At 39.0% G+C, this 19166-nt stretch overlaps 1 protein-coding gene across 1 annotated transcript; it reads left to right on the top strand.

The window, feature by feature from the left end:
• The first annotated feature begins 209 nt into the window (after positions 1–209).
• Arf4 (ADP ribosylation factor 4) lies at positions 210–17315 on the top strand. The gene is made up of 6 exons (XM_028882424.2): positions 210–558; positions 7488–7568; positions 7748–7857; positions 13255–13326; positions 13903–14028; positions 16367–17315. The coding sequence occupies exons 1-6, from the start codon at positions 492–494 to the stop codon at positions 16451–16453; spliced, it is 543 nt and encodes a 180-aa protein (XP_028738257.1). The 5' UTR covers positions 210–491; the 3' UTR covers positions 16454–17315.
• Positions 17316–19166: the final 1851 nt, after the last annotated feature.

The following is a 19166-nucleotide window of genomic DNA, read 5'->3' as shown; positions in this document are numbered from 1 at the left end:
GGAAGCCATTCACTTCGAACCCCATTGGAAGCGATGGAACAAGGGATCCTGGGAGCCTGCCTGTCCTTCCGTGCGCATGTGCAAGCCGTCCTCGCTGGGCCCCACCTCCGGTGGGTCGCACGTCGGTGAAGCCGGCTCAGGCCCTGTGCGCGCAGGCGCCGTGGTGCGGGCGGCGTCGGCAACGCAGGGGGGTGGGGCCGCGGTGACGCGATTCTGTCCGCGTTGGAGCGGGCGGGCCGCCGCCAGAGCCTCCGCGGCCGCCGTGTGACGTGGCACAGCCGAACACTTAACGCCGCGCCGGAGCCACCGCACCAGTCGCCGAGCAGCTCCCGGTCCCGCTACGTCGTGTCCCGCGGCTTCGCCGACACGCCGGCCAGCGAGACAGGTCTTCGGCCTTTTCTCTTCCGCCCCGTTGGTCGTGAGCCGGAACCGAGAAGGCCCGAGGACGCACCAGACCCCCTCTTTTGACCGTCGCAAGTGCCACCACCGCTATGGGCCTCACCATCTCCTCTCTCTTCTCTCGCCTCTTCGGCAAGAAGCAGATGCGCATTTTGATGGGTGAGTGAGGGGCCGGGAGCCAGGGAGGGCCAGGTGCTTGCCCGGGGGCCTCGGGCCCAGCCTTCCCCGGCCGAGGTGGGGGAGGGCGGACCAGAAGACTGCTTCAGGGGAACAATGGGGGCGAGGGGTGAGGGATCTGTCTCCCACAGAGGCTGAGCCGGAGACTCGGGCCAGACGTCCTCGCTCTCGGCTTTGCGTGCCTTTCTCTCCCTGATCGAATTGAGAGCCTGAGAAGAGGGAGCCGAGCTCCAGGGGTAGTTCACCGTGGCGAGGCCATCCTAAGGGTGCAATCTTCCGCCTCACTTTTCTGGCTGTGGGCAGCGGCCGAGAGTGAGGCTGGGCGACTCCAGCCTTCCTCCTCCCCCTTTCCTGGTCGTGCACGCCCTGTGCACACACCATTGGTATGTGAGCCCAGCCAGGAGCCGCCTGGGGCAGGAAGTGACCAGGCCCACTGTGGCGAAGGAGCACCCAAGGTTTGAGCAAAAAGCCTGGAGTCCTCTGAGCTCATTTTACTAAACTTTACCTTGATCTGGATTCGACTTTATTTTCTCATGGTTATGAAGCTTATTCTGTGAAAACAGAATTTATCCCATGGCCGTCTTTCAGCTCTAAACCTAAAGCACTAAACCTGTTCGGTTTACTATCTTTGCTCTTTCAAACTAATTTGATCTATCTGGCCTAGATAATAATAAAAAATTAAAAAGTCAACTTTAGAAACGAAAAAGTGTTTTAACTGGAAAGTTCTAAAGCACCTGAACTGAACATGACTCTTGAGTTCGAGGTCATCTATTAAAAAAGTTTGTTTAAAAACTGCTTCTCAGTGGCAGGATTTATTGCCCACGAGGCCATTCACTAGGCTGAAGTGAGAGTTCTCTCCTTAATACCTCACAGCTGAGTTCCAAGGACCTGAATAGTATCTTTTGACACTTGTTGAGTGTGAGGAGAAAGGGGTCGTATTGAGCACCCCCACCAAGAAGTGCTTCAGTTTCTGTAATGTTGCAGAGTATGGGGGTACAAGTTGGTTATTGTTCAGCTTCTTTACAATCCAGAAAACAGTTGTTCACGACTCCTTCACAAAGCTAAGGGAAAATGTGTTCTTTCACAGTTCCTCAGCTCCCCTTTATGAAGAGGACAGTTATTTTAGGAGGGCCAGTGTGTTCTTTAAGCCTTACGTGGTTGGAAATTGGCAGTGTGGAAAAGGACCTGAAGTCAAAGGAAGGACTTTGGACTGAGATAAATGAGTGTCTTAGAGATTAGCCAGTACAAGATTGTGTTACTGAAGAAGAAAGAATTTATTGTAGATGGATTCTGGTTTTCTTTGTTACCGTCCTGGGCTGGCTAAAGGGATGGCTGAGAAGGGTAAAGTGATGCTTTAAGCACTTTGCCACGTTTGAGAAACTTTCCCATCCATCCCAAATAAAGACTGGAAGAAAACGGAAGTAGACAAGCTTTTAACCTGCTGTGATGATGAAAGGGATAGAAGTTGTCATGAGTTGGGATTACAATCTTTATGTTAAGTATATGATGGCTCAAGTTCGCTTTCTTTTGCTGTTTTTGTTCTATGATACGGGGTCTCTCTACATAGCTCTGGCTGTCTTGGAACTCACTATATAGACCAGGCTGGCCTTAAACTCACAGTGATCCACCCTCCTCTGCCTCCCAAGGGCTGGGGGTAAAGTTGTGTGCCACCACACCTGGAGTTTTCCGTGGCTAAAAGCACTCTATTCATAATGTCAACTTTTATGATAACTCATTAGAGGAAGTATAAGTGTCAGGTTTATGTGCATGAACTGGGAGCATAGTGGTTTGGAAGTTTGGTAATTCCTAAGAGTTTTGGGGTTTGTTGTTTCTTTGTGGCTTTATGAGTGACTGACCTTGTAATCAGTAATCACTTTTATGGTATCTTACCCATTCAAGTTTTGGGAATATCAGTGAATGGATGATTGTATGTACACATGTGCTCCTGTGTGTGTATTTGCTTTGTGGTGTGGTTTTGAGGCTGGAACTCAAGGCCTTGTGCATGTAGTCTACCCTAAACCTAGCCCTGAATGATGTGTTTTTTTAACCCCTCTCTCTCATTAATGGGCTCATATTTTCTTTATCAGGCTTATATATGCCTCCTTGAGTCAAAAGCTTTTCATAGTCTGTTTATTCTTTTGGTGCTGGGGATTAAAATTAGGGTCTCGAGTTCTGAGCACATAACACAACCACTGAGCTACATCTGTAGTCCTAGATTACTGTTTAAAAGCATATAAAGAGACAGTAGTAGTTAGCTAATGTGTCTGGATTACCCACCTACTTTGAACATGAAAACGCAATTTCTCTACTAGCTGCTCTCCCAAAATTAGAGAAGATGTTGGAAGATATGTCTAATAGTTAACCATAATTAAAAGTAAGTCAAGCCTGGGTTAGTGTGATGTATGCCTGTAATCTGAGCACCATGGAGGCTGAAACAGGTGGATCTCAAAATTGAGGCCAGGAAGACTATGTTTCAAACACTAACAAATAGTCAATACAATATATTGAATTTAAAATCTTTAGACTCTTGATCAACAGAAATGATGTACTAGTTATAAGGGAAATTTACTCATTTGAATAATACTAAATTTAAGTTGAAGGACAATTAGTTTCTACCTTAGATTACTCAGGTAGCAGAGTTAGAAAGCAGATAGGTCCCTATCTTTGAGGTCTATGATAAGGTGTGCTTTTGGTAAATCAATACTTAAATTTTATTCCTGAAATTACTAATGTATTTGGTAGAGGAGTTACTAATCTTAACCTATTTTCTTTGAACTTGGGGAAAAGGCTTCTGAGGATGATCTTTAACCACTGAGCCATCTTGCCAGGTTTTTTGAGAAAGGATCTCATATAGCGCGAGCTGACCTACTTCCTATGTAACTAAGGATGACCTTAAACTTCTGATGTATCTCCTAAGTACTGGGAAGGATCCTCTCTTTGCCAATTTAAAAAAAAATACACTATAAGTAATAAAAATATACTAATAAGTGAGGCTTTAAGCTTAGAATGATGTTCCTTTTTTCCCCCTCAAAAACATTTTTTAAATCTTTTTATTAAGGTTAATTCTTGGTTCTGATTATTTTTTAAGTTGTTTTTGTGAAATTTAGACATGAAAAAAGTGATCATCACCTGTAATTCAACCATTTCACTATTTGTGTGTGTGTGTGTGTGTGTGTGTGTGTGTGTGTGTGTGTGTGAGAGAGAGAGAGAGAGAGAGAGAGAGAGAGAGAGAGAGAGAGAGAGAGAGAGAGATCTGGAACTGTAGTTACAGGCGGGTGTATACTGCCCAGTGTGAGTATTACGAATTGAACTCAAGTCCTCTAGAAGAACAGTAAATGCTTACCACTGAGCCATCTCTCCTGCTCCTACTTGTCATATTTATTCTCCACATTTTAGGTTTTATTCCTTTAAAATTGTTTTGTGTTGTTCCTTTTTACTTAATATATTACAAGCATTTTCTTATGCCATTATTTGCAAACATAATTACTAACCTTAGATAGTTTGTTGCTAATTAACTCATTGATAAAAGGGAAAATACTCTTCAACTATGTTGGGTAGAAAATCCAAACATTAATTTAAAAAAAACCTAACCTTATTTTTCTGTAACTGGTAGTTCCAATTTCAGTTTAAATGGTCAAACCTCTGAGGAACTAGATAGAATATTAAGCTATAGTAGTCTTAAAATCTTAAAAGTAAGATCACAGTATATAAATACTATTTGAAAGCTCTGGCATCAGAATTAGCTTTCTTACATTGGTTGGTGTTTTGTGACACAAGGTCACATACAGCCTAGGTTGGGTTGGAATTCCTGATTTTTCTGTCCCAATTCCCATATTCTGACATTACACCACTGACCAATTATTTTGTGTTTTTGATTTTTGTAAATAGAGGCATATGTTCATAAAGCATAAGCCACCGTGAACCTTCAAGATGTCTCAGCAGATAAAGGCACTTGTCAGGCCTAACCACTGGACTTCAGTCTCTGGGAGTGGAATGGTGGAGGGACAGAAGTGACCCCTGCACGCTGTCCTCTGACTCCCCAGGCACTGTGCATTCATGCATGCAGCCACACACATGCACATAGAAACTCACACACAAAATAATTAAACTGTAATAAAAATGTGCCACCCCTAAAGTATAATTGTTATGTTTACAAAGTTGTGTAACATTTTCAAATTCTAGAATATTTCCATGACTACTTTTTTTAACATAATTTTTATTGACTCTGGGAGTTCTACATCACACGCCCCAATCCCATTCATTTCCCAGTCCCTGCATACCTCACCCCTGTAGCATCCTCCCAAAAGAAAATTTAAAAATATTAATTAAAAAACAAAACAAAAAGCCACTTCTAATCCTCCATCTTTCCTGCCTCTCCAACACCTCTTCATTCATTGTAATGGCATTGGAATACCATAACTTTTATCAGTCACTGCTGTTTTTCTTTTTTAGCATCCATGGCAACCACTAATATTCTTTGTTTCTATAGGTTTTACTGTTTTGGACATTTCAGCTAATGAAATAATAATGCATGTCTGGCCTTTTCACTTGTCATAGTTGTTTTCATCATTTGTGTAACATGTAGTAGTAGTCTATGATGTATTGTGGCCAGATGGTAATTCCCTTGTGTGGAAAATGTCAGTTTGCTTATCCATTTATCAGTTATTTATAGTTATTTTTAGTTCTCATAAATAATGTCATTGTGCACATTTGTGAACAAGTTTGTGTGTAGACTCAAACTCAGCTACACCTGCCTCTGCCTCCCAAGTGTTGGGATTAAAGGCACAACACCCCACCTGGCCCAAAGGTAAATTTTGATGTTAATAAAATTTGATCACAATCACCCAGAGAGGTCTTACACTAAAATCTGGTTGGGTTTTTTTGTTTGTTTTTGTTTTTGCTCCTTTCCCCCAAGTCTAGAGCCTTGTACTTGCCATGCAAGAGCTCTAGCATTGAGCTCCCACCTTCCGATTGACTCCTCTTGTTGATACTATTTCACATTTGGAAAATGAAATACTGTGTAACAGTTAACCTTTCTTGGGCCTATAAGTGAGATCAGACTAGTCACTGACTAATACATGTCATAGTCCTTTGGAAAGAAAAAGCCGGTGCCCAGTATCAACAAGTGAGAGTCAGGGTTCAACTAGAGAGCCTAGGAATAAGGAAATGAGTGAATGATTCCCACCCTTCTCTCACTCCTCAGCACCCTTCTCGCCTTCCCTTTCTCCAGGGTAGATTCCTAAAAATCGTGGAGTACAAACCATGCTCATGTTGTCACGGCCTAGGGGCCTTTTCTATTGCTGTCAAGAGGAGTATTGACTTTCTTCTTTTTAAACTGCATCAGAAAGATGCTACTGTTTTCAGGATATGGGTTGAAAAGGTTGTTCTATAGGTTGAAGTCATCCTGTAACTTTTCATTTCTCTTGGACCAACTAAAAAGTCACACTGAAGTGCACAGGACTATAACCTGATAGGTGAGATTAAAACCTGCTAGCACTGTTTTCATGTTTTAAGTTGTGGTTTGATTTAAACATTAAGTAGGTATTTTTGCCTAAACTAATGCTCTGTTGATTTTGTTTTTAAATTCTGGGATAAAATAAATGAAGGCAGCCAAATGAGATGTTCTTAAAAAAAAAAAAAGTACATTCAATGAAGTTACTTGATATTGATCTTTTATTTATGAGAGTTTAATGGACAACAATATATAGGTTTTGAGAGTCATACTTAAAAGCATTTAATTTGTTCTTCACTATTACTATAATAAAGAGGCTTATATAATACCTTCTAATATAGACTTTGACCCATAAACAAGCATATTCCCTTCTACTTACCTGCATCTCATGAATTAACATTTAGCCATATGTGATAGCACATGCCTGTAATTCTAGCACTTGAGAGGCAGTGGCAGAAGCATCAGGATGTTGAGGCCAGCTTTGATAACAATGTGAATTTGAGGTCTGGGCTACATGAGATCCTGTTTTAGAGAATAACAACAACAAAAAGATTAAAATTAAGATTAATATTGGAGAACAATATGATAGGACCATTTTCAAAACACAAATCAAGACTTTGAATCTTATTTGTGCATATTTGATATTGATACAGATTTAGTCAAAATTAGTCCTATCAGGAGACTAGTACCTAGCTATATATGTCTGCCCGCCCCCAGCATTAAGAACTTTTTAAAGAAAGATTTCACTTTTAATTTTTAGTTATTTGTGTCAGTGTGCGGGTATGTGCACATGCGTGTACTGCCTGTGCAGGCCAGAAGAGAGCATCAGCTCCCTTAGAGCTGAAGTGAAAGGCATTTATGAGACATGTGATAGTGGCTGCCAGGAGCCAAACTAGTACTTGCTCTAAACCACTAAGTCACCTCTCCAGCATGAAGAGCATTTATTCAAAATACATTGTGTAAATATTAAACAGGGGATTAATTTTTGATCTGGAGATGTGGCTTAGTTGGTGTACTATACTGGCTTCTCCATTTCTAACAGGCACAGCTCACCTATAATCCTAGCACTAGTATTCAGGGAGATAGAGGCAAGAATATCAAGAGTTGAAGGCCATCCCCAGCCACATAATGAGTTTGAGGCCATTCTGGGATACATAAGAGACCCTGTCTCCAACAAAGGCACTCACCTAGTTGGTGATACAGTGCCCAGAGATTAGAACTCAAGCCTGCCAGTTCCTTTTTTTCCTGTGTCTATAGGTCTAAAAGGAAAAGGGCAAAGATTAGGAAGGTGTTGATGGGGTGGTAGTGGGCAGGCAGGGGAGAGAAATAAGAAAAATGAAAAATTACATTTTAACTCATTTGTGTATCAAACAGTTAACTTTTACTTTGAAACTAAATTATTGTTGAATTGCTTATATATATTTGATTCACATTTTAAATCTATGGTGTCTTCTTCTAGTTGGATTGGATGCTGCTGGCAAGACGACAATTCTGTATAAACTGAAATTAGGGGAGATAGTCACCACCATTCCCACCATTGGTAAGAAAATTTATAGATAACTATATACAGTGAAAAATTAAATTTTGTTTTTGTTAATCTTAGAGTTGATGTTGGTAAGACTTAAAATGCTATTCTAAGAGAATTCCACATTAAAAAGGTTTATTTCTTGGTACTTAATTATGGACAGTGGTCATTTTGTTTTTTGTTTTTTCTTACAGGTTTTAATGTGGAAACAGTGGAGTATAAGAACATTTGTTTCACAGTGTGGGATGTCGGTGGTCAAGATAAAATTAGGCCTCTCTGGAGGCATTACTTCCAGAATACCCAGGTGAGATATGCTATATATTTGTAACTTTAATTTATAGATTTCATATTCTGAATGTTATATTGAATGTTGACTTGTTTACATTCTTATCACCCATTTCATTCTTTAGCATACTCTTAGTCATGCCTTCCAAGTTCAGTTACATAGTGTAGAAGAATTAAATGTAGCTACTCCAGTGAGATTTTTGGATAGGAGTAAATGAGTTCTCAAGAATGAACTAAGTATTTTATCAGTAGTTCCTTTGATTCTTAACCTTAATTTGAGTTATATATCACAGTGGACCTAAGACAGTGGTAGAACTTGATTTAGTTCAGTCTGCTTTGTTAACTTGTAGGAGATTTTTATATTATATAGGATATACTGGCATGAAAGAGACCTTAGGGATTATGTAGATTAGGAGTTGTCAAATTTGGCTGCACTTTTGAGGGAGTCTTAAATCTCACAAGTCCAGTCATAGGTCCGAATCTTGAACATGTAAGCCAAGCAGTCTTAGTGTTCTAGCACTTTAGTAAGTGTGTGAATCACCTGGGTATCTGTTAAAAGTACAGATTGATCCTGTGGACAAGCTTCTTAGATTTGATACTTCTAGCAAGTTCTTTTGTGGTATTGATTGGGCTAGTTTGTGTTCTTATGATAGCAGCTCTACTGACATTTTTGAACTGTGAGGAGGCCTCTCTTGGATTGTAGGATGTTTAATAGCAAGCATCCTTTGTGTCTACCTACTAAATGCTAGTAGCCACTGTACCTTCCAAGTGAAGTTGTGACAACTACAAATGCTTGCACGCTTGCACACTCATTTCCTGGTAAGAACAACACTTCTAGTTCTGTTCTCGTGTTCTCTCTCCCTCTCCTGAGTACTAAGATTGCAGGCATGCACCATTATGCTGGGTTTTCTTTTCTTTTCTTTTTTTTTTCCCTGAGACAGGGTTTCTCGTGTAGCTCTGGCTGTCCTGGAACTTATTACTCTGTAAACTCACAGAGATCTGCCTGTCTCTGCTTCCCTAGTGCTGGAATTAAAGGTGTGCACCACCACTGCCCAGCCCTATGCTGAGGTTTCCAAATGTGAGGAAACAGAAACTTAGAAGTGACTTCAAGATTAAATTATAGCTGGACAGCAATGGCACATACTTGTAATTGGAACCTGTAATTGAACTTGGGAAGCAGGAGGATGGCTCTAAATTCAGTCCAGCCTGTTCTTGCATAGCAAGTTCCAGGCCACCTAAGGCTCCATAGGGAGCACCTATCTTTAAAAAGCAATGATCGAGGAACTCTTTTTTTGTTGTTGTTGTTAACCTGGTCTCAGTTCTTTTGTCTTTTCTACCATAATGAGGACTTATACATTAGGCTTTTGTTTTACTACCAAAGTTGAGAATTTTTTGACATAGTATATATGCTAAACACTTGGGATATTTAAGATTTGCAATGTTGTGCTTATTCTCCATTGAGGCATACTATTGCCTGGTAGCAATAAACACCCGTGTTGAATGGCTGGAACAATCCTGGCCTAAGTAGTACAAGTGTATGAATATAAAAATAATTATGTGGCATTTTTTTTTTTTTTACTAAAAAACAAGAATGTTAATTCACATGGCTTTGGATAGAAAACAGATTTTGCAAAAGTACAGGCTTTTAAAAAACTTCATTGTGGAAATAGAAGCTAACACAATAAACTCTCATGTGTATCTGAAATAAAATGTAAATCTTGCTGATTTTAAACCTTACAATAGTCTTATCCTTATATTTGTTTCAAATGCTTTGTAAGACATGTGAATCATGAATTTGAGATTAGATCTATCCTGGCCTCCTTGGATGACCTTAGAATTAAAGACCAGAGCATTCTTCATCCTAGGGAGTTCCTGCCTGCTAGGGAAGGCCCTGTGTGGCCTGGTATAATTACAGCTAAGCTCTTCTAGCTTGCATTTCTAGCATTCCTAACCACTTCTAACTCCTAACACTTAAATGAAACTAATTGTTTATTGTAGTAAATTCCTCTCCCATCATTAGATAAGTCCAATTATTTTGCTTTTCTAAATAATTCATTTGGCTTTTTTAAAAAGGCTGATTTTTATTTTTTTGTTTGTTTTTATTTGCCAACATGTATGTATGTGTACCACATACATGCCTGGTGCCTGCAGAGCCAGAAGAAGTTGTTGGATTCCAGGAAACTGGAGTTAAGGATGGTTGTGAGCTGCCATGTGGGTGCTGGGAACTGACCTTGGGTCCTTTATCCGCACAGGAAGTGCTCATAACCACAGAACCAACTCGGCTGCACCCAATTTGGCTTTTTGAGTCATCTTCGAACAGATGGACTTAATTTTAGAAGTTGAGCTTTTCCATACTGTTGATCCTAGGCTATTACAGGAAAGGACTAATTTAGAACTTATTCTTAAAATCTCCTTCCTACTAATGTTACTTTGGAACAGATGACATTATTTACATTTAGAAAATGAAAATGGAATGTTAAGAAAATGAGATTGGGGCTGCGAAGATGGCTCAGCAGTGCTTGTTGTTCTCACAAAAGACCTAGATTTGTTTTCTAGCACCCAAATGGTACTTTAAACCATCTGTACCTCCAGTTTCAGGGGGATCTGACGCTCTCTTCTGACACCTCTGCTCATACATTAACACTCAGGCGTGCGCGCACGCGCACACACACGCGCACACACACACACACATTAAAAAATAAAATTTGGGGTCAGGGTTTTAGAAAGAATACTTAACCAAGCACTTAAGTATAATATAAGGTATAAACTTTTAACAGAGATGAAATTTACTATCATTTTATTAGCTGAGAATTTCATGCTGTGTCCTATGGAAGTTTTCAGAAAAGTCTTAATTTAGTTGTTTCCCCATTGCTACTTTTGTTGTACAGAATTACATTTGTGAATTGCTTTAAAATTCTTACTGTTGCTTCTTTTATTATGAATTTCTTATTTGACCATGCAGACCACGAATTTTTCATGAGATATTTGCTTAGGGCTTGTTTCTTCCAATTGGAGTTAGCAAACAGCATTTTGGAGCAAGACTTTTTTTTTATTTCTATGATAAAGTATATAAAAAAAACTGTTGACTGAGCAGCTTGTATTGATGTATTTAGGGATGCATACATTAACAACAAAGCAAAAGAGGCCATGAATTTGAAAAAGAGCAAGAGGCTGGGGGGAATGGGAGGGGCTGGAGGGAGAAAAAGGAAGAGGAGAAATGATGTAATTATATTCTCAAGAAATAAAGAAATATATAATAATAATTTAAAGAAGAAATTATATTTATACAGTTCTCTTCTTACTAATGAAAATGCTTTTTCTTAAAGATGATTAACTTTAAACTATCAGGAAGTTATTTCATATACCTGAAAAGAACATGCTAGTACCATTATGCAATTCTCAATTCTAATTTCTTTATTTAAAACAAAAAAAAAAAAACCATTGAAGTGTGTCATCTCTCCTTTTTACACTTTGCATATGCCTTTTATTGCATACATAAATCCACATAGGTCATAAACTTTTGAGGAGCCTTTCATTTTTTCCTTTTGTCTTCACTATGTAGCCTCTGTTTGTTTTGTTAATTTTTAAGACTGGGTCTCACATAGCCCATGCCACCCTCAACGTCAAAGTATAGCTGATGGTCCCTTGAAGCTTGTGATCTCCTGCTTCTGCTTCCTGAATATTGGAATCACAGTGGAGTGCAACCCCACACTCAGTTTTATTCAGTGTAAGAGCTCAAACCCAGGGCTTCCTGCTTGTCAGACAGGCATCCTACCCTCTGAGGGAGACCTCCAGACTGGTAACTCATTAGCTACTTGTGTGTTACTGTATTTAATATGATAGGGAAGAGAAAGGGGGCAACATTTGTTTCTCTTAGCATTGAGAAAGTAGTCATTGGTTAATAAAGTTTGGGGCTTTTTTTGGATTTGAAGAATGGTAGGTTAAAATTACATGGTGCTTAAATCAGTTTTCAATAGATGAGCCTTGAACTTGACCATGGAAGATTCTTGTTTACTGGCTTACTCTTCATGGCTTGCTCAGCCTGCTTTCTTACAGAACCCAAGACCACTAGCCTAGGGATAGCACCACCCACAATGGGCTGGACCCTCCCACATCAATCACTAATTAAGAAAGTGCCCTACAGGCTTGTCTACAGCCAGATCTTATGGAAGCATTTTCTCAACTGAGGTTGCTCTTCTCAGATGACTAGCTTGCATCAAGCTGACATAAAATTAGCCAGAACAGAAATTCTTTGTAATTTTAAAGTCACATTGTATTTTATTTTATTTATTTTCCGGTGTGTGTTGGGGGCGGAGGGTATGCCACTTAGATGTTGCTAGAGTTTTCCTGCCTTGCCCACAGTCAGGACAAATCTTTGTCACCCGCCAGTCCCACCGCCGCTCAGACCCAACCAAGTAAACACACAGACTTATATTGCATACAAACTGTATGGCCGTGGCAGGCTTCTTGCTAACTGTTCTTATATCTTAAATTAACCCATTTCTATAAATCTATACCTTGCCACGTGGCTGGTGGCTTACCGGTGTCTTTACATGCTGCTTCTCCTCACGGTGGCTGCAGTGTCTCTCCCCTCAGCCTTCCGCTTCTCAGATGACTAGCTTGCATCAAGCTGACATAAAATTAGCCAGAACAGAAATTCTTTGTAATTTTAAAGTCACATTGTATTTTATTTTATTTATTTTCCGGTGTGTGTTAGGGGCGGAGGGTATGCCACTTAGACTTACATTGTGGGATTGAGTCTCTTCTTACCATGTGGGTTCTGGGGACCAAACTCGGGTCATCATGTGCCTTTATCTGCTGTGTTGTCTTGCTAGCCTGTGTTAGAGACTTTTTAAAACTATTTTTAAACATTCTGTCTTAGGGTTACTACTTCTGTGATGAAACATGATGATCAAAGCACCCCAGAACCACCTGTCCACGGGTAGCACTCCCCACCATGGCCTGGGCCCTCCCACTCCCACATCAGTAATTAAGAAAATATCCTACAGGGGCTGCAGAGATGGCTCTTCCTGAGGACCCGAGTTCAGTTCCCAGCACCCACATCATCTGGCTTACAACTGCCTGCTGCTATTACAACTCCTTACATCTCCTCACATCTCTGACCTCTGTAGGCACTTAAATTCATGTGCACATACCTCACCCACACATGCTCATACTAAGAGTAAGTCTGAAAAAAAGAAAGAAAATGTCCCACGCCTGGCTCTTCTAGAGGCATTTTCTCACTCGCGGTTTCCTACTATCAGATGATTCTAGCTTCTTCGCGTAAACCTAGCCAGGACGCAAGAACATTTTCTACCATGTGTCTAATTCTCCATACTGTTTTGCTAGTATACTTTATATTTAGTGTTGCCCTTAAGTTTAACTGTTATAATTTATTGAAAAAAATTTTCCCTAGGGTCTTATTTTTGTGGTAGATAGCAATGATCGAGAAAGAATTCAGGAAGGAGCAGCTGTGCTGCAGAAAATGGTAAGTATGTATTTTAAGTTGATCATTTTCAAGATGTGTTTTTGTGGTATTGTCCGTGGTCACACATTTTAGAGATAGAAGTAAACTTGGGAAAGTATATTATTTCCAAGTTCTTAAGAATGCACAGAAAAGCCCTAGATAGTCTATTGATTTATTTATGTAGTTCAGCAGTTCTAAACCTTTGGGTCAAGACCCCATCTTGGGGGTCAAATGCTCCTTTCACAAGGGTCACCTAAGACCATCGTAAACACAGATATTTACATTACAACTCATAATGGTAGCAAAATTACAGTTACAGAGGTAGCAACGAAAATAATTTTATGGTTGTGGATCACTGCAACAAGAGGAACTGTATTAAAGGGTCGCAGCATGAAGATTGAGAACCACCTTCTTAAAGGCCAATCATTATTTGCTCAAACTGAAGGATGAGATTTATGAGTGCTTGAAATTTACATAGGGAAATGTAACTGGTGTCTAATAGCTTGTTTACTCTTGAATAAAATGCATACTTAAGATTTGTGAGTAGTCTGTTTGATTTTAGAAGGTAGCTGGTAATGGTTTAACCTTTATCTCCAGCTTCTGGAAGATGAGCTGCAGGATGCAGTGCTGCTGCTGTTTGCAAACAAACAGGATTTGCCAAATGCTATGGCCATCAGTGAGATGACAGATAAGTTAGGTCTTCAGTCTCTCCGTAACAGAACAGTAAGTATTGGAGGTGACACTAACCTCCTCACTGGTGAAAGTAGGCTAATTAGGCTAATACTCAGCTGCTTATTAGTATTGTTATTGTTATTGATATTATTATTTGGAGATAGGATCTAACTGTAACCCTGGCTGGCCTGGAACTTACTCTGTAGACCAGGCTGGCCTCAAACTCACAGAGATCTGCCTGCTCTGCCTATGCCACCATGCCTGCCCAGTTTAAATGTGTAATAATTATTTCCTTTGGACAGATAGCACATTTCTAGAAATGGTAATATGGTTTATAGGAAATGCATAACATACTAAAACCCAGCCCTTTTGGGCTTTATTTCAATACTACAAATACTGCATTAAATTTTGTTTTTAAAAATATTGATAGTTTCTCACTTTTCTATTTATTTAATTTTATTAACTTTATCTTCTGTATTGATACATTAACAGTACTAAGAGTTGAATATGTAGAGATTACAGACATTCTTAATTTTGTATCATTCAAATAGTTCTCCAGGTTTTTTTTTTTTTTTAAATACAAATGTTTTATTTTTACTATTTCTTGTGGTGTTGGGGTTTGAACCCAGAGCATTTCTTTCATACTTGGCTTGTTTTTTGTTTTTTTGTTTGTTTTTTTTTTCCTATGCTGGCTTTGAACTCAGGGACATTCTCCTGCTTTTCTTTCCCAATCACCAGTATTACAGGTGCTGTTTATAAAAGGCACAGGATTTAGCAGCTGTATCTTTTTTTTTTGTTTTGCTTTTTTTTTTTTTTTTTTTTTTTGGTTTTTTGAGACAGGGTTTCTCTGTGTAGCTTTGCGCCTTTCCTGGAACTCACTTGGTAGCCCAGGCTGGCCTCGAACTCACAGAGATCCGCCTGGCTCTGCCTCCCGAGTGCTGAGATTAAAGGCGTGCGCCACCACCGCCCGGAGCAGCTGTATCTTAAATCCTATCGTTTAGTGCTCTTTGTTTATTAACTTCAGAACCTTAGGGAAGAACCTCAGTTGACACATTTTTTTTTAATACAAATTTATAAGCAATACTGTGCTTACTATTAAATAACCTATCAGTGATTGATATATTGGCAAAATCCAACATAAACAGAAATTGTATCACAGACATGAGACCATGTCTTCAAAAACCAAAGATACAGTCAAAAAACAATAGTGTCCCCTACTCTACAGCAGCTTTGCATTAACTTGTCAACAAGGCAGATACTGTTGGTTTATTGTGTAGACCTTGTGATGTCCCATTAGAATTAAAAAAAGATACATTGTAAGAGATAGAAGGTTTTTATACTGTAGAGATAGGAATTTGTGCCCTTCCCCTCCCTTCTGGGTTACTAGGGTATTTGATACTCAGATAATTGGCAACATGGTAAACCTACAATGGCTTTGCAACATTAAGATACGTTTTTTCCTTCTAAGGTGGAATAAGACTAGTCTGTTAAAAATGAGTAAATTAGAGCTGGGCGGTGGTGGCGCACGCCTTTAATCCCAGCACTCGGGAGGCAGAGCCAGGCAGATCAGCCTGGGCTACCAAGTGAGCTCCAGGAAAGGCGCAAAGCTACGGAGAGAAACCCTGTCTCGAAAAACCAATAAATAAATAAATAAATAGATAGATAGATAGATAGATAGATAGATAGATAAATAGAGTAAGTTATCCATTAAATATGAATTGTTTCTAGGTGTCTCAAGTTTTGTGGGGGGGGTTGTTTCTTTGAAATATGGTCTCTTTTTATTATTTAGATTTTATTGTGTTTCATACAAGCAATTAAGAATCTTTCCTGTTTAAAAAGTGAAACTTTTTGGAATATGTGAGACCAAATTTGTTAAAATTATTTTTTAAAACAGTAAAGTTACGTAAAAAGTTAAAGTTCTTAGACTATCAACAAAAATCTTTCAGATACTTACCCCTTTTAGACTGGGATGTGGCTTAATGGCAGAGGACTCACCTAGCACATAGGAGGCCTTGTCTAAAAAAAAGCAAAGTCTAAAAAATCTGCACGTATGTTATCCTTAGTTTATGGCGTATAATGAGAGGATCTTAAGGACCAGGGAGGTAATTTGTTAGAGATTTTTAAATGGATCGAGTGAACAAATTCCTAAAGGATTCTTTGAGTGACCTTTGTAGTTACTGAGAGCATTAAATTCATGCTTGTGGGATGCAAGTAGATCACTTATTTCCTTAGTGTTTATTACTGTGATTTTATAGTTTCCATTTTGTATACTTGTAATTACTTAGTAGTGCCCTTAGGCATTTATGGGGAGGGACTTAATATTTTCTGTTTAAAAATGGCAGTATGTATCATCTTGTTAATCAAGTATTTTCTTGTCTTTTCTTCACAGTGGTATGTTCAAGCCACTTGTGCTACACAAGGAACTGGTCTGTATGAGGGACTCGATTGGCTGTCAAATGAACTTTCAAAACGTTAAATGAACCTGGATATCTAACCAAGGACATGTTTGATAGAATTGGTCTAGACTTGTTACAACAAAATTAGTTTGCATCTTGGTTATTAAAGGATATCTGAGACAGGTTTGGGCAGAATATTACAGCATTTAAAACTTATTTTGTTGCCAATTATTGTTTACCAAGCACAATGTTGCTATTTAGCAATATGCTTGGGTGTAAGAGAAATTCTCCTTGGGAAAAAAAAGTATCCACTATTATACTTCCCTTAAGCCTAAATGCCTGGACATATTTGTGACACCTTTAAACAAATCTGTTTTGAGTGTTTTTTGAGCCCACACCAATAATGTTATAAAGTTATTCCCCTGATACTTTACTGACACCTTTATCATTCCTAGGACAGTCTGCTGATTTAAAAATGTAGCATTCCATTTGTATTTATTTCTACCCCTTGCCAAAAAAGGTTTTTCTAATACTGCTTGTACCAGCCAAGAATGTGCTCCAAAACACTATTCAGTTTTCTTACTGAGGGTCCCCCACCAACCACCACCCTCACATTATTGACTCCTGGCTTCCATCAGCCAAACTTACCTCGTCAATATGGTTTGGATTTGATAGCTAATTCTGTGCTGGTTGCAAAGAGTTCATATTGAGATAACTTTTAATACTCAGCAGATTGTCCCTTTATATTGTTACCTTTTTTATGTTGCATGTTGCTTTTGGAATCAACCTGACTCTTTGCCCAGTATATGATAGTTCTGCTGATACTTTACTGTTTATTGATGAACATATCTTAAGAACTTTTTGAAAACTCATCAAATTCAGTGAATAAGTTTTCTTCATAACCCATTTGAAATTATTCCTAATAAAATGATAAAAAAAATATGATTGTGTGTTCTTTTGAGTCTTTGCAATATTTGAAACTGATTTCCTTACATAGCAAAGTTGATTTACATATTTTACATGGTATGGCTAGTATTATAAATCCCAGTGAGTTTACTAATGGTTGGCAGTAAACTTAACCATGGTTTATTAAGTGCATCAAAGTGGGGTGCAGCATGAAGAATTTTACTATTTCTAGTAGAATACCATTTAAAGCTATAAAGTTAAAACAACAGATCAAGAAGAGTAAAATGTTGTCATAACATGAACTCCAGAAGCAGGGAGTAAAAGGATTGGGATCAAGCTCAGCTGGTGGAGTGCTTGTCTTGTATGCAGAGCCCCAAGTTTGATCCTCAGTCCCATGTCCCATGGAGGTGGCAGGCATATCAGAAATTGTCATTGTCTACTTAGTGAGTTTGAGGCCAGACTGGGAAACATGAGACCTTTCTCAAAAAAGTAACAAGTAGGTATATATACATTGGCAGCTAACATTAGGTTGCTGAGTGTGCTAGAGAATAGGCTACAAGCACTTTGTAACTTAATGTTTCACAATGTCAACACAAAGCTGTATGTGACTTACTTGTTAAGGCAACAACAATGGTACATACCATAACTATACTAGATAGAATAGATTTTTGTCTATTAATAAATTTTTCTCGTGTATTATAAACTTTTAATTTTTTTATGATTTTTTAATAGCTCTTAGAGGTTTATATAAACTCATGGATCAAAATTTTTGCTGTTTTGAGACAGGTTTGTCTGTAACAATCCTGCCTATTCTGGAACTTGCTATGTAGTCCAGCCTGGTCTTAAACTCACAGAGATCCACCTGCCTCTGCCTCCCCAGTGCCCAAGATTAAAGGTGTGTGCCACTATGCCTGGCTTCAAAAATCTATTTCTACATGCTTGTAAAATGTGTATTTTTAAATTGTTGATAAAATAAAAACTGGTTATAAACTATGTTTAGGTGTCTAAATTGGATTCAGTGGACAGCAATACCAAGATTCAGATCAAAAAACAAGTGAGGCCGCTGTGCAGGTGGTGCCTTCCAGGTCACTGGTAGAGTAGAAGTGGAACCAGGTCCTTCTGCCTTGTCCGCAGTTTCTACTTCGCCAATGAAGTTTTCATGGGCACTTAAGGTCTAACTCTTAGGAACTGTTCTGGCTTTAGTTACACTGGGGTTTTTGTTTTGTCCAGACATAAAGTTTTTCAAATAGGGATGTATGATAGTTTTCTCTTCTCTACACTTTTGCTTTCTACAATTTCAGTTCTTGTGTTCAACCTTGTTTAAAAAAAAAAAAAAAAAAAAAAAAACCAAGCCGGGCGGTGGTGGTGCATGCCTTTAATTCCAGCACTCAGGAGGCAGAGGCAGGTGGATTTCTGTGAGTTTGAAGCCAGCCTGGTCTACAGAGTGAGTTCCAGGACAGGCTCCGAAGCTACAGAGAAACCCTGTCTCAAAAAACCCCCCCACAGAACGGGAAATTTTCAAAAGAATTAAGAGTTTAAGTAGGGGGTTGGGATTTAGCTCAGTGGTAGAGCGCTTGCCTAGCAAGCACAAGACTGTGGGTTCGATCCTCAGCTCCAAAAAAAAAGAGTTTAAGTGGTTTTATTATAGTTCTATTTATTGTTAATGCATGTGCTTAATTTATCACTTGTGATCCCACCCCACACACAAAGTGATACAGCCTGTGATACTGTTTTAGGAGGCCATTAGGAGTCTTATAAATAGGGAAGACATGTTCCCTAGAGGAATGTAAATTAAAAAGCAAAACCAGTACCACTTCATACTAGAATACCTTTTATTATTAAAGAATAAAGCTAGTAATGTTGAGGATGTGCAGAAATTAGAGTCCT

The sequence above is a fragment of the Peromyscus leucopus genome, chromosome 9 (assembly GCF_004664715.2).
Source record: "Peromyscus leucopus breed LL Stock chromosome 9, UCI_PerLeu_2.1, whole genome shotgun sequence".
Classification (NCBI taxonomy): Eukaryota; Metazoa; Chordata; class Mammalia; order Rodentia; family Cricetidae; genus Peromyscus; species Peromyscus leucopus.
This window is presented reverse-complemented; position numbering and strand designations above follow the sequence as displayed.

Coding starts and splice junctions, on each gene's coding strand:
- Arf4 (XM_028882424.2), top strand. CDS start 492: ATGGGCCTCACCATCTCCTCTCTCTTCTCTCGCCTCTTCGGCAAGAAG. Junction 7,569..7,747: donor CACCACCATTCCCACCATTG/GTAAGAAAATTT, acceptor TTTTTCTTACAG/GTTTTAATGTGGAAACAGTG. Junction 13,327..13,902: donor CAGCTGTGCTGCAGAAAATG/GTAAGTATGTAT, acceptor CTTTATCTCCAG/CTTCTGGAAGATGAGCTGCA.